The following is a 15,075-nucleotide window of genomic DNA, read 5'->3' as shown; positions in this document are numbered from 1 at the left end:
TGACATTGTTTCTGATAGGGGTCCTCAGTTCGTGGCTCGTTTTTGGCGTGCCTTTTGTGATAGGTTGGGAGTTCATTTGTCGTTCTCGTCCGGATATCATCCTGAATCTAATGGCCAGACAGAAAGGAAAAACCAGGATGTTGAGCAGTTCTTGCGTTGTTTTGTGGCAGACAATCAAGAGGGGTGGTCTGAGTTTCTGCCACTTGCTGAATTTGCTCTGAACAATCATACATCTTCTTCTGCTGGTTGTTCGCCTTTTTTTTGTTGTTCTGGGAGACATCCGTCGTTTGGGTCGTTCTCCAAGTTGGGATCTGCTGTGCCTGAGGAGGAGAATTTTTCCGGTGATTTGGAGAGAGTTTGGATGGATGTGCGTGGTAATCTTCAGGAGGCCAACAGAAAATCTAAAGACTACTTTGATAGGAAACGACAGTAGGTTTTGTTCGCTGTTGGTGACATGGTTTGGTTGTCCTCTAGGAATCTGCGGTTGAGGATTCCTTCAAAGAAATTGGGTCCCAAGTTTGTAGGGCCCTTTAAGGTGCTTCAGGTTGTCAACCAATCTGCTGTTAGGTTGGAGGTTCCTACCTCCTGGAGAATTAATCCGGTATTTCATGTCTCTCTGTTGAAAAAAGCTGTTGTATCGGATTGTGACGCCTCTGCCTCTGTTCCTCTGGTGGTGGAGGACGGGGAATATGAAATTTCTCGCATCCTTAACTCTAGACGGTATAGAGGTAGTTTGCAGTATCTTGTGGCCTGGAAAGGTTTCGGTCCCGAGGATAACTCTTGGGTGAGGTCGGATGATGTTTCCGCGTCCAGACTTATCAGAGCGTTTCACAGGAGATTTCCTGATAAGCCTGGTCCTAGGGGATCCGGAGGATCCTCTTAGAAGGGGGGGTACTGTTAGAACCTTGCTCTTAGGTTTTTTTTCCTTTGCTTGTCACATGACCTTGTTGGCCTATTTAATCCTGCTCCGCCCTTCTGGCTTTGCTGGACTTCATTGTATATCTACTTTCTAGCTAGCCTGTGCTCTGTGTCTTGCTCTGTTAGTTTGCTTGGTCTACTGACCTCTATGTTCTATATATTTTGTTTGTTCTTCTGTCTGCTACTATTTCTGTTAGGAGGTGTCCCATATTCCTCCCAGTCCTTAGTACTTGTAGGGATTCCTTCCCCACATCTATAGGTCTCCGTACAGACTAGCTTAGGACTTTAGCAGGTCTGATCGCAGGATCAGGTTCCCTGTTACATCGTAGGGATTAAGCTGAGTTCTATCGTAGGGACAGATCTCCTTTCTTTCCTTAGCTCTGGTAGCAGAACATAACAACTTCAACTTTGATATACAGTAAGGTTTTTAATATAGACAGTGTAGGACCGTCCCAATTTAGGGTCACCTTGTCGCTGGTGGGATGGCTTGTATACTTTTTTTGATCAAAAATAGTTCACTAAGTACCCTATATTTCATATGCAACTTTGCTTTACATTTATATATAATGATGGTAGGGTATGCTATATATTTTTTGTCTTTTGTAGGTTTTGTATCTTTTTGATAGTGTGAACATGCTCCTATTTCTTGCATGTGTACCATCTTAGACCTCAGTTCACATTGTTTGGTTTTTGTCTTGTTTGCATTCTGTGCAAATTAGGGGTGTGGCATCCCCCTTGTTGAGCTGGTTAGTATATCTGTAGCTTACCACGGGCTTAGGTGGTCTGATATTGGGACCCGGTTCTATTTGTCTACCCTTTTATATGCATTACTTCAACTTTGATATACAGTAAGGTTTTTAATATAGACAGTGTAGGACCGTCCCAATTTAGGGTCACCTTGTCGCTGGTGGGATGGCTTGTATACTTTTTTTGATCAAAAATTGTTCACTAAGTACCCTATATTTCATATGCAACTTTGCTTTACATTTATACATAATGATGGTATGGTATGAGATATATTTTTTGTCTTTTTTAGGTTTTGTATCTTTTTGCTAGTGTGAACATGCTCCTATTTCTTGCATGTGTACCATCTTAGACCTCAGTTCACATTGCTTGGTTATTTGTCTTGTTTGCATTCTGTGCAAATTAGGGGTGTGGCATCCCCCTTGTTGAGCTGGTTAGTAAATCTGTAGCTTACCACGGGCTTAGGTGGTCTGATTCTTGACAGGCTTAGTCTGGGCTCCCAATCTTGACTGGCGTAGTCTAGGCTCTGGATCTGGTCTGGTGCCACTTGGGTCCTGCTCCCAAGTGCACTAAAAACCGCTAGTGTGGCGCCCTGCTGCGCATTGGTGCCACAGATCCCAGAGGGGTGCATGGATGGACTTCTCCACAAGAGGCCCTCATAGCATTCACACACCTCCACCCTACCTCCTCAGACCACCAGAGGGAGCCCGGATAGGGATATATATACTGGAGGGCAGAGTTAGGCAGTCAGTCTGTTGAGAGGAACTCCTGCAGAGGTCAGCCTGCAGTGGAGCTCAGTCAGTTCAGTCCAGACTCAGAGAGCTCGAGTTAGTGAGCCTAAGGCGTGCCAATGCCAAAAGAGCGGTGAAGAGTAGCGAGGCCTACTGCCCGTGTGAAGCCTAGTGAGGGCCCGGAGCGTGGCCGAAGGCGAGTGGAGTAAGCAAGCAACAAAGGGGGCAGAGGAGCATAACCAGCTCACCCCAAAACCATTTACCGGACACCGGGTCCGCGCCTACGGGGGGCCTATATCCCCAGCAGGAATAACCGGAACCCCTGGAGAACTATACTTCCCAGGTTCACCAGAAGCTGACTGTTGTACCAGGGCCAGGAGTCACGGAGGCCCAAGAGACCAGGGAGTGTGATCTCCAACAGAAGGCCCTACCACAAGGTCAGCAGGTGCAAGACAGAGACCAAGTTAGGCCTAGCTCCAGGCAGGTCAGAAACTTATCAAGGAAAGGCACACCCGCTCACTGGGGAGAGTCCTGATATGCACCCTTTAACCTGAAGTACCCTGGACCGTGCCAGAAACACCACCAGTAAAGGTACTGAAGTGAACTGTTGTGTGTGTGCCTATTCTTCCTCTGACCCAGCTGGGTCCCCTCTGTCCTGCATCCCTTCACCTACGCTGCTCTGAGGCCCCGCTCCACCTGTGGGGAGTCGTACCAACTAAGCTGCCTAAACACGGGCCTCAGAGGACTGTCGCAGTGCTGGTGATCCTCACCAGACACCACGGGTGGCGTCACGAACATTCCCCTATCCCATACAACTTTCCCTCTTCTTTTCAGAGTTACCCCAAGGTACGGGCCCGGGAGCCGACCACCGCGACATCCCCCAAGGTCAGGCAACATCAAGGCCCGGGCGCCGAGTCGTCCCCATCCCCTGGGCGCGCCATCTCCTCACGCTTCCTTCTGCGGCTTATCACCTTTCCCTCAGTATCTTGCCCTGCACACATCCGCTTGTCTTGGCACCAAAAACCCCGCTGTTTTGATGTGCTGGCTTTTTATACTGGGGAACGGAGTCATAAACTTCATTTGACCTGGTGCTCCATCCAAACTCATCCCTTCTGAAACTATTCCTCTTCCGGTTAGTTCCGCATGGTCCCATTTGAACAGTAAATGGCAGTCTTCCTGCACCAATGGCGCACAGCACTGGGGGTTTTCTTGCTTTATGCCGCATCCTCTTATATAAACACAGAGATTCGTACGATGTATGTGTGATTCTACCCAATGAGTAACCATCAACTTTGTGTCCTTATTGAGAGACTATAATCATTATGTTTCCTTGCCTCAAGGTCAGTAAACCTGTTTCAGCTTTCAACTGTCACTGCGCCATCCTGTAGAGAGTCATGTTTGGGGTCTCTGGCACACATAAAAATGTATCTGCTTACATATCCATGTTACCCATTTTACCAGAGATTAACTTTTTTTCAATTATATTCAAAATATTTAATCAAACATTTCTCCTCATAGATTGTAAGCTTGCGAGCAGGGCCCTCACTCCTTTGGGTATCTGTTAAGTTATTTGTTAATCTGTAATGTCTTTATTGTCTGTACAAGTCCCCTCTAAAATGTAAAGTGCTGTGGAATATGTTGGCGGCGCTATAGAACTAAAAAATATTATTAGTATTATTTCGCCATCACTGTCCATGGCCACACATATACATTACAGCCTGTAAATGGTATGCTCCCTCAAATATGTGTGCAAATTTCTGGTTTCATTTTGTGGTCACTTTATCTAATAGATGTGTAAATCTCCAGATTTGTTGCTATTAGATAGAGACTATATGGCAAAGTGATGTGAACGCTTTGTGAAGCTATGCTTTGAACAATATGTTGGTGGTGCTGGTAATAGGAATCATGTATCTTGACAGGATTTATTGTTGGATATTGTGGAAGAAATTATTGATTATAAAAGGTCTAAAAAAAATTAACATTCAAAGGTTTATTCAATTTTCAGAGAGTAAAACATAAAACACAATACAAATTCTTACATATAATAAAGAAACACAACAAGACCCCAGTCAGGAGATGAGGACTCAAATAGGTTGACCAGAGAGAGCCCTATATAATTATGAAGATCAATTCTCAATAGCATGATCCAAGGTTGAGCGTAACCTGGTTCTATGCAGAACAGAGTTCTCTCCTATGATAATGTAATTGTGGTACAGAATAAAACCCATCACAAACAGAGAAAGGGGTAAAAAGAACAGCTAGAGATTAAGAGAAAAGGAAGTTGGAGTAGGCATCTCGTAGCTGAGTGAGATTGAAAAACAGTAGGAGACTGCTTCTACTAAGGCTATCAAACAAGTAAGATAGAGGGGTACCTCAGTAAACGAGCACAAGACATCAGAGATTTTTTGAAGCCAGTGGATTGTCCACGCCTATTATAGTCTGGCAAGTTGAGGGTGACTATACAGAGGCCAGTTGTAGAGAGAAAGACACGTCACTTCTTGCTTGTAGGTGACTAAGTAGGATCCTATCCCATATAGTAGAGATATGAAACTTGACACTCAGATGGGATGATTAATTTAATTAGGCAACTGAAATCCAAAATCTAGACGGTTTGGTCTGCAAAATAGACCTTCATAGACTCGTCGCCTTCCCTTCTTTTTTTAGAGATGGACACTTCTGACAATTTCTCCTGCTCATGTTTCACACTGAGAAATCCATCTGTGTACTGTTGAAAGTCTATTGTTCAGACCGAAACGTCTAGATTTTGGATTTCAGTTGCCTAATAAAGATCAAGCAATCATACCATATGAGTGCCAAGTTTCATATCCACTATACAGAGACTAATGACACCAGCTCAATTAGAAAGTTATTTTTCTACAAAAAAAATCTATTTGGGTCTCAAAACTTAAACCTCTAAATTCTCTTTATACTTTATGCTATTATTTCTTGCATGGTTTATATACTATTTTAAGACCATTTTATAATTGGAAATAAAATAATTTTAAAATTCTACCATGTTTACAAGAGGACAAATTGAAAAAAAAAGTCTAATTACACAATAAATACTTCCAGCTGATATAGAATTAAGGTTAAGATGTGTTTTACGGGTCCTGCGTGATCCATGTACTGTACTATGTCAGTCTATGAATGACAACAATGTTTTGAAAACATACTTTTTAAAAGCTGTTATCAATAATAGGAGAATTTTTAAAGCAAGTTTAAAAGTTTCTGCAACATTTTTGGAATTATGAACTTTCATCTTGGAATGCAATAGATAATTGCTGAAGAAAGAGCACGCTCTCATGGCATCAGGCATGGCCATGCGAGCTTCCCCATGTGCATCTATCACACCATCTGGTTAAGTGCAGGAAATCAGAAGGGACTGGCACTATAAAAGATTATGGCATTTTAGGATTTTCCAGCCTAGAGATAGGAGGTCAGGGTGCACTGTTCATCATTACATACCGGGATAGAAAAAAGGCCTAAGTTAGAGTGTGATGCACTTCTGAAGAATATAGAAAATGGAGTGATAGTCTGAGTCATAGTAATACACATAGTGATATAGGGAGGTCCAGGACCTGCAGAGTCCGTGTGACTGAATTGATTGATTCTGTGCCATAGTGCAGTAGAGCACATTCATAACATCATTTTTTTCATGTTTGATGCATTAAAACAAACAGGGCAGTTTAAGTTACCACAGTCCTAATTTATGTACTGAAGAAAAATACTTTCAAACCAAGGCTTGTCTGTGAGAGAAAATGTGCTCCCTGGCTTGTGAGACAAGCAAGCCGTAAGCCATAAGAGATACATTTCTTAGCATTTTTTGTTTGTCGAAAAAAAAGTTTTTTTTTTATTTTCTTTTCAAGAAAAAGAAGACAAAGAGCAATCTCAGCATTCCGGAAATGTGAATGCATCCGTCTACCTCACAAATTATGTGCATTTACATTTTTGTTTATTTTTTTTGTATATATGTAATAGTCCATCATTACACATGTGTAAATTACACATTTTAGTTTTTGCTAATTCAATTTAGCAACAATACGGCTATTTTTTTCCACATATTTCTTTTCGTGCAATGTTCCTTCCTAGTAAAGTAACTTTAAAGGGTTACATAACTTCTGTCAAGAAAAGGGAAAATTCAAACAAAAAAACATATACAACGTTTTTCATACTTGTTTTACTGGTCAATCCTTGCGACGGTATACCCCACATCTATACTGCCGCTTGCTGCTGCACTGGAAAGCTGTCTACCAATCTCCTGGAATTTGTTGTTATTTTGTCCTATTTCAGAAGGGAATTATTCAGCTTAACTAAAATTCTGACAAAAAAATTATTACAATAACTTCAGACATTTAGCTGTGGAATTCAATTTTCGCTCACCTGTTTAAATTGTCAACTGAGAGACACATGCATGCCACACCGATGTTGCAGCAGACTGGTGTTGTGTTGCATATGCATTTTTGCCCATCATGTGTACCCTGCCTAGCATTTTCTGGTTGATTGCATATTTATCCAGACTTGAAAAACTGTGGACATTTTTTTTAGAAACGTTATACTTCTTCTGTTTGAAAACAGCTAGCCTGGTTCCTGCTCACTAAATAAAAGGAAAATTTTTGGACTGCTTGATAAAAAACCTTTGTAATTGATTAATCTTTTTGAGAATAGCAAACTAAATCCCAAAAATGGATACTTATTTCACTCCTAGTTGAAAACCATGATAAAGAAAATAATCAGCTATTATAATCTCAAATTTTCCAATATGATGCATTACTTATATTATTTATAACCAAGACTAAACCTGCAGACATTCTTAGAATGTTTTATTACATGTTATTCCATTGATAAGATGTACTCTCAGAAACTAAACGTTGCTCCAGAATTAATCTTGAGGGCTAGTAAGTTTATGTTGCACTTGGACTGTTTCTGAGCCTATGTAGAAACTTCATAGATTTGAGTCAGTATTTTGATTTAAATACTTCATCCTCCTGAAAGAAGGCAGATCCCTCTCTGATATTCAAACGGTGCTTGTATAAACCTTTTATATCTTATCTTTATCTCTATCTTTTAATTGTAATTTTAATTCCAAATAAATTTTCCTTTTATTCAAATCACATGTGATGACAGATACTTTTGCTTGGAATACAGATTTCCATATAAGCCAATATTTCTTCGCTTTCAAAACCATTTAGCCTGTTACTGCCTCCTAAATAAAGGGATCATTTTGAGATAGCTTGTAAAAATATATCACTTCTTCCAAAGCAAACATCAAAGCTCCTTATATTCTCCAAGCAGGGGTCATTTTTCACTACCCGATGTAAAAAAAAGCTATAAAAACACTAGCAAGCCAGGCATCTACCCCCAAAAAATGGATAATTTTTGGATTTTAAAAAAAAATTTAAGTAGCCTAAAGAGCCTGCTATTACAGTGTGTTTTTAAATAGGATGTTGCTTTCCACTGGATACCACTATTTTTCACTAGATTAAGGTTACTTGACATTTTTTAGAAATAACAGATCAGAATTTTATCTTGTGTAAAAATATATTTTTGATACTTGATTTGACTTCTTTGTTTTGTAAACTGTATATATAAGGGTTTAAGAGTGGAGAAATAACAGTGTACATTAAAGAGACCACACTTTTTTGTACAATTCTATAGCTTGACCTGGGTCTAAAGTACATAACGATCCCTGAACCATAAAATATTGTAACAACTATTAAGTGAGAGGAGCAAGTTGCAAAAGTTTTTTTCTTGCTGGATGTGGAGCGAAGTTTTAGAATTTTCGATATAATCTCCATATAGGAAATTACTGCTACTATGAATGAAGCAATTGTAACACTGCCAGCAATCACAAATATCACAAGTTCATTAATCCAAATGTCCTGGCAGGAGAGTTCTAGGATGGGTAGGATATCACAAAAGAAATGGTCTATCTCATTTGATCCACAGAATGGTAATGAAAAAGCGAATGTTGTGTGGATTAGAGCATTCACTGCACCAATGACGTATGATCCCACTAAATACTGGATACAGACCACTTCACTCATAATCACAGTATACAACAGAGGGTGACATATGGCGTTATAGCGGTCATAAGCCATGACTCCCAGCATATAGCATTCTGTTGAACCCAACAGCAAGAAACAATACATTTGTATAGCGCAGCCAGAGAAGGAGATGGCGTTACATTCTGACCATAGACTGGACAACATCTTAGGGACGGTACATGAAACATATAGTATTTCTAAGAGAGAAAGATTAGCAAGAAAAAAATACATTGGAGTGTGGAGGCTCGGAGTAAGCTTGTATGCAAGGATTATAGATAGGTTCCCACACACAGTGATGATATATGTACATAAAAAGATCAGAAAAAGGAAGACTTGATTCTCGATAACTCCAGAAAATCCCAGAAGAATAAATCCTGTTACCATTGTGTGATTGTTATTTCTTTCATCTGATTTCCTATAAAAGGAACAAAAATGGTGAAATCAGACTTGTGGAACAAATATGACATATCAAGGTGGGTTACTTCTTCTGGTACATAAGCTATTGTTTGAGGTGTATTGCTCCTTAGATCACGTATCCCAACAAATTTCTGGCAAAGGAAATTGTTGTGCCTGTCCCTTAGGGCTCTTTCAGACGTCTGATTTTCACGTACAAGTGCTATCTGTGTTTTTTACGGATAGCACTAATACCTGTGATAGTCTATGGGGCCATTCACATATCTGTGATTTTTAGGGGACTAAGAGGTCAATGAAAAATTGCTAAGACATGTCAAAATTTGATTCAAGGATCAGATCAAAATCGGCAATGCAAGTCACTGGGTCCGAGAAAAAATCGGACCACTCTCTGATGACATCCGATTGTGGTTCGATTTTCATGGATTGTCAGAAAGGAGAAGGTAGAAAACCGTTTTTTTTTTTTTTTTTTTTATAAGTCCATGTAAGAGAAAAACACTCGGACCACACTCTGCTCAAACTGTGATCACAATAATCTGTCTGTTTTCTTGTAAGTGGAAATATTGGACATATGAATGAACCTTAATGTATGACTGGTGGGGATCAGGATCCTCAGTGATTATCAGAACAAAGATTCAGTGTATGCTCCCATACAGCCTCATGTGCACCTGCAGTACGGTGTTTATTCTGCTGATCTTAGGATCAGGAAAGACTTAAACGTCCATTGATCTCACATCAATGGTCTATTCTAAGCATACACAATCATTTTTTCCAGACAAATTACAGCTACATGTTAAAAAAGCCACTTACTGTATATTAGTATTATGCATCTTTTTGTTCCAAGATGCAGAGATATTCTACTTTAATTCATTCAAAGCTTGAAGGACAGAGATGTGTCCAGAAGAGGATCTTTGTCCAGTCCTATTGTTTTCATCACAATTTTTATCCGCCACTTGTTCCTTTATTTGTGTGAACTATTGAAACCATTAAAGATGCATCTAAATAGTAAATGAACAATTCCTTTCTTATATAAAAGGTTGTACATCCTTTGGGAGTCATCTCTTGGGTAATGGAGTCCTGCTTGTGCTCCAAATATTTTTAGATTATGATTAGTGTTGAGCATTCCGATACTGAAATATCGGGTATCGGCCGATATTCGCAGTATCGGAATTCCGATACTTAATTCCGATACTTTTGCAATATCGTATACCGGAATCGGAAGTTCCCATAATGCAATGAGCCATTTTCATTTTATTCAGCCAATGAGGATCCTAAGAAGTGTGGGCACATCCTGTTAGGCATGTAGGCATCTTAACTAATGGCATGGCTGTGATTGGCTGCTGAAATGATGTCATGATGCACTATAAAAGCCGCCGCCGCCATTTTGAGCTCACTCTGCTGTGAATTCAGTTAGGGATAGGACGCTGTTGTTCTGAGGGACAGTTTTAGCTACCTATTTGGTCTATTCTGCTTTACCCAAGCTACTTTATAAATCGGTGTGCCTTGCAGCGCTAGTGCACAGTTCTCTGTGCTGTTCACCGCTTTCTGCAAGGTCTCTGTGTGTGAGTGCAGCTCACCCTGTAGTGTGTGCTTCAACCACGTCTGGTTGTAGTGCACTCAGTGTGTGTCACTGCCTCATACATTGTTCTTTTTTGCCAATTCATAATTTTTCCTGATATATCCTATTAGTGTGGTGGTTCCATTCGTATTCAGCTAAATTGGTTCCAAACACACTATATAGGAGTAGATAGAGAAATTTTTTTGGTCTTGCAGCGCTAGTGCACAGTGCTCTGCATCTGTACTGTTCACCGCTGTCTGCAAGGTCTGGTGTGTGAGTGCAGCTCACCCTGTAGTGTGTGCTTCAACCCCGTCTGGTTGTAGTGCACTCAGTGTGTGTCACTGCCTCATACATTGTCCTTTATTGCCAATTCATAATTTTTCCTGATATCTCCTATTAGTGTGGTGGTTCCATCCGTATTCAGCTAAATTGGTTCCAAACACACTATATAGGAGTAGATAGAGAAATTTTTTTGGTCTTGCAGCGCTAGTGCACAGTGCTCTGCATCTGTACTGTTCACCGCTGTCTGCAAGGTCTGGTGTGTGAGTGCAGCACACCCTGTAGTGTGTGCTTCAACCCCGTCTGGTTGTAGTGCACTCAGTGTGTGTCACTGCCTCATACATTGTCCTTTATTGCCAATTCATAATTTTTCCTGTTATCTCCTATTAGTGTGGTGGTTCCATCCGTATTCAGCTAAATTGGTTCCAAACACACTATATAGGAGTAGATAGAGAAATTTTTTTTGGTCTTGCAGCGCTAGTGCACAGTGCTCAGCATCTGTACTGTTCACCGCTGTCTGCAAGGTCTGGTGTGTGAGTGCAGCACACCCTGTAGTGTGTGCTTCAACCCCGTCTGGTTGTAGTGCACTCAGTGTGTGTCACTGCCTCATACATTGTCCTTTATTGCCAATTCATAATTTTTCCTGATATCTCCTATTAGTGTGGTGGTTCCATCCGTATTCAGCTAAATTGGTTCCAAACACACTATATAGGAGTAGATAGAGAAATTTTTTTGGTCTTGCAGCACTAGTGCACAGTGCTCTGCATGTGTACTGTTCACCGCTGTCTGCAAGGTCTGGTGTGTGAGTGCAGCTCACCCTGTAGTGTGTGCTTCAACCCCGTCTGGTTGTAGTGCACTCAGTGTGTGTCACTGCCTCATACATTGTCCTTTATTGCCAATTCATAATTTTTCCTGATATCTCCTATTAGTGTGGTGGTTCCATCCGTATTCAGCTAAATTGGTTCCAAACACACTATATAGGAGTAGATAGAGGAGCCTTTCTGCAGCATTGGGCCCTGCAGCCCCAGCCAGATTAGTATTAGCCTATTTTTTGCAGCCTCATCTATTGCATTGTAGGTTACCTTCCTACATTGTAATAGCTACAAAAAGTTTGTGATACTATCGTTATTACATCTTTAGGCACATCCAGTGTCTTTTTGTGACAAAAAAAACCTAAATAAAGTTCACCAAACACTCCACTTTACAGTTGTGTAGGCCACATTAGCTCATATTAAAGTCTAGTCCACACTTTATAAAATTAGTGTTTCTTATACCTGTTAGCAGCTGTTCAGGAATAAGCACACTAAGCCCTTAGTACTTTTCTGCCTATCTTTATCAGTCTACCAAGATGAAGAAGGCAGGGAGTAAGGCATGTGGGCGTGGGCGTGGGCGTGGAGTTTCTGCAGGGAGAGGACGTGAGGATTCTGTGCCTGCAGGGAGAGGACGTGGGGATTCTGTGCCTGCTGCGGGCACCAGTGACTCAGCATCCCCCAGTTTTACCAGGGAAAAGTCCTTTATGCGCAGCTTTGTAGGAGCTAGCCGTACCCCACTGCTGCGTGAGGACCAAATTGAAGCCGTTGTCGGATGGATGGCAGCTAACGCATCGACTTCAATTAGTTCCAGATCCTCTCAGGTCCTGAGCACTGAAGAGCACCCATCTGTCTCTTCACCACCTGCCAAATTGCCCAGGCAGTCAGAGAGCCCTGGACAGGAGCCATCTCTACTTCTGTTCTCTGAATCTCTTGGCTTGGAAAGAGGGGGCCAGCCAAGCAGAATTCTAGAATTTGAAGAAGAGGTAGTATGCAGTGATGCGCAACCGTTTTGTCTCTCTGAATCTGAAGAGGCGGGTGGGCCAGTGCCTATGGTCAGCAGCACACCTCAGTACGCATCTGATGATGAGACTCAGGTGCCACTTTCTGGTGCGTACTGTGCTGTCGAGACTACCCAGGAGAAGCAGTTGTTTGAAGAGGGTGGTGTAGATGATGAGGTCCTTGACCCATCATGGCGTGAGGGACAGGAAGGTGGTGGGAGCAGCTCTGAGGAAGAGATTCCCTGAACGGCCCAAAAAGGAGGGAGAGGGAGGGGGCAGACTTGGTTGCCTGTAGCCTCCACTTCGGCACCCATTAGGAGCATGGCTCTTCCAAAATCCAAAGCGGGCGCTCCCAAGACTTGCAGTGCCTGGTCCTTTTTTGACACAGTTGCAGATGACATTTGCTTTGTCAAATGCAAGCGTAATCAGAAGGTGAAAAGAGGGAAAAGTGTCAGCAACCTCAATACCACAAATATGTGGAAACATGTGCGGACCAAGCACGTGGTGGAGTTACAAAAACACACTGAAGACCTAGGCCAACCTACAGCGCCACCTACCACCTCTTCAGTTCGTGTTGTAGCCTCTTCCTTCAGCTCACACACAGCTGGTTCGGCTTCCTCACAGGATCGCCATGGAAGAATCTCTGGCACTGTTGTACAAAGACACAGTGTAATTCCACCCACAGCACCACTTTCCCAGTCATCCTCACACTCCCAGGCCAGTCTACAGCCATCGTTAGCACAGGCATGGGAGAAAAGGCGCCCATACTCGGCAAACCACCCCCGAGCACAGGCTCTGAATGCTGGCATTGCTAAACTACTGGCCCTTGAAATGCTATCATTCAGACTGGTGGAGACTGACACATTCCGTAACTTTATGGCATTGGCAGTCCCACAATACAACGTGCCCAGCCGCTTTTATTTCAGCAGGCAAGCCGTCCCTGCCCTGCAACATCATGTGGAGGGAAAAATTAAACATGCGCTACAAAACGCCGTCAGTAGCAAGGTCCACCTGACCACCGATGCGTGGACCAGTAAGCATGGACAGGGACGATACCTTTCCCTCACTGCCCATTGGGTAAATGTTGTGGAGCCGGGTACAAATCTTGAGAGTGGCGCTGTACGTGTTCTGCCAACTCCAAGGATTGCAGGAATCCAGTCTGTACACATTGACTCCTCCTCATACTCCAGTTCCTCTGAATCAGCGCTGCAGGAGCCGTCACGGTCTACCTCCACATCGACCCGTGAACGGTTACCTGTTATGATGACCGATATGAGCACAGCCGTGGCCAAACGTCAACAGGCCGTATTAAAATTAATTTCTTTGGGGAATCGAAGCCACACAGCGCAGGAGCTCTGGAATGCCATCAAGCAGCAGAGCGACGTGTGGTTTGTGCCAGCGAATCTCCAGCCAGGCATGGTAATGTGTGACAATGGCCGAAATCTGGTGGCAGCTCTGGGCCTAGGCAACCTCACTCACATCCCATGTCTGGCACATGTGCTCAACTTGGTCGTGCAGAGTTTTTTGAGGGACTATCCGGATCTTGATGCACTACTTCACAAGGTCCGCATACTGTGCGCTCACTTGCGGCGTTCCAGCAATGCAAGATCACGTCTTCCGGAACATCGCATCATATGTGACCTACCCACCAGGTGGAATTCAACGTTACATATGTTGGAGAGGTTGTGTGAGCAGCAGGCAGCAGTAATGGAGTACCAGCTGCAGCAGGCGCAAACAAGTCGCAGTGCGCGCCGTTCACACTTCACCACCACTGAGTGGGCCTCTATGAAGGACATTTGCCACGTTTTGCGTGCCTTCGATTATTCCACGCGGATGGCGAGTGCAGATGATGCACTAGTCAGCATGACTATCCCCCTTATCTGCCTGCTTGAAAAAACACTGCAAGCACTAAGGGACGAGGTTTTGGAAGAGGTGGAGGATGAGGAGTCACAAATGCCATCTGCTTCTCTACAGTCTGCGCAACGTGGTTCCTCACAAAGGCCTAGGCAGGGGACACTTTGTGAGGAGGATGAGGAGGAGTCAATGGATGAGGAAGACATCTGTCCAGAGGAGGGAGGTACACAATGCTCTAGTAGTCAGTATCTAGAGCGAGGGTGGGGTGATGCAGAGCAGGCAGAGATCACGCCTCAAGCAGGGGACAGCGTTTCTTGGCCAGTTGGCAGTCTGCAGCACATGGTTGATTTCATGCTGCAGTGCCTGAGAAACGACCGCCGCATCGCCCAACATTCTCAACACGGCTGATTATTGGGTGTCCACCCTCCTAGATCCTCGCTACCGGGACAACTTACAAAGCCTCATAACACCGTTGAACCGGGAGCATAAAATGCGGGAGTACCAAGACGCACTGGTGCATTCCATCATGTTCTCCATTCCAACCGAGAGCAGTGCTGCTAGTGCTTTACAAAGCAGCTCAGTGCGTCGAGGCAGTGGAGGAAGCTCTGCACAAAGAGGGAGCAGAAGCAGCGCCTCAGCACAAGGCAAGACCAGTATGGCCGAAATGTGGCAAAGTTTTGTGTCCCCGCCGCCACAAATGTCTACACTATCACAGACGGCTCCAGT

General features: G+C 43.1%; 1 protein-coding gene across 1 annotated transcript; it reads right to left on the bottom strand.

The window, feature by feature from the left end:
* Positions 1 to 7,906: 7,906 nt before the first annotated feature.
* Positions 7,907 to 8,933, bottom strand: LOC141171781 (olfactory receptor 5G9-like). Its single transcript, XM_073655421.1, has 2 exons — positions 8,920 to 8,933; positions 7,907 to 8,852 (listed from the first exon to the last, which is right to left on the bottom strand). Exons 1-2 carry the CDS (start codon positions 8,931 to 8,933, stop codon positions 7,907 to 7,909), a joined length of 960 nt encoding a protein of 319 aa, XP_073511522.1.
* Between the last annotated feature and the right edge of the window lie 6,142 nt (positions 8,934 to 15,075).

Source organism: Phyllobates terribilis, unplaced genomic scaffold (assembly GCF_046119375.1).
Source record: "Phyllobates terribilis strain yellow unplaced genomic scaffold, ASM4611937v1 Scaffold_12__6_contigs__length_324123572, whole genome shotgun sequence".
NCBI lineage: Eukaryota > Metazoa > Chordata > Amphibia > Anura > Dendrobatidae > Phyllobates > Phyllobates terribilis.
This window is presented reverse-complemented; position numbering and strand designations above follow the sequence as displayed.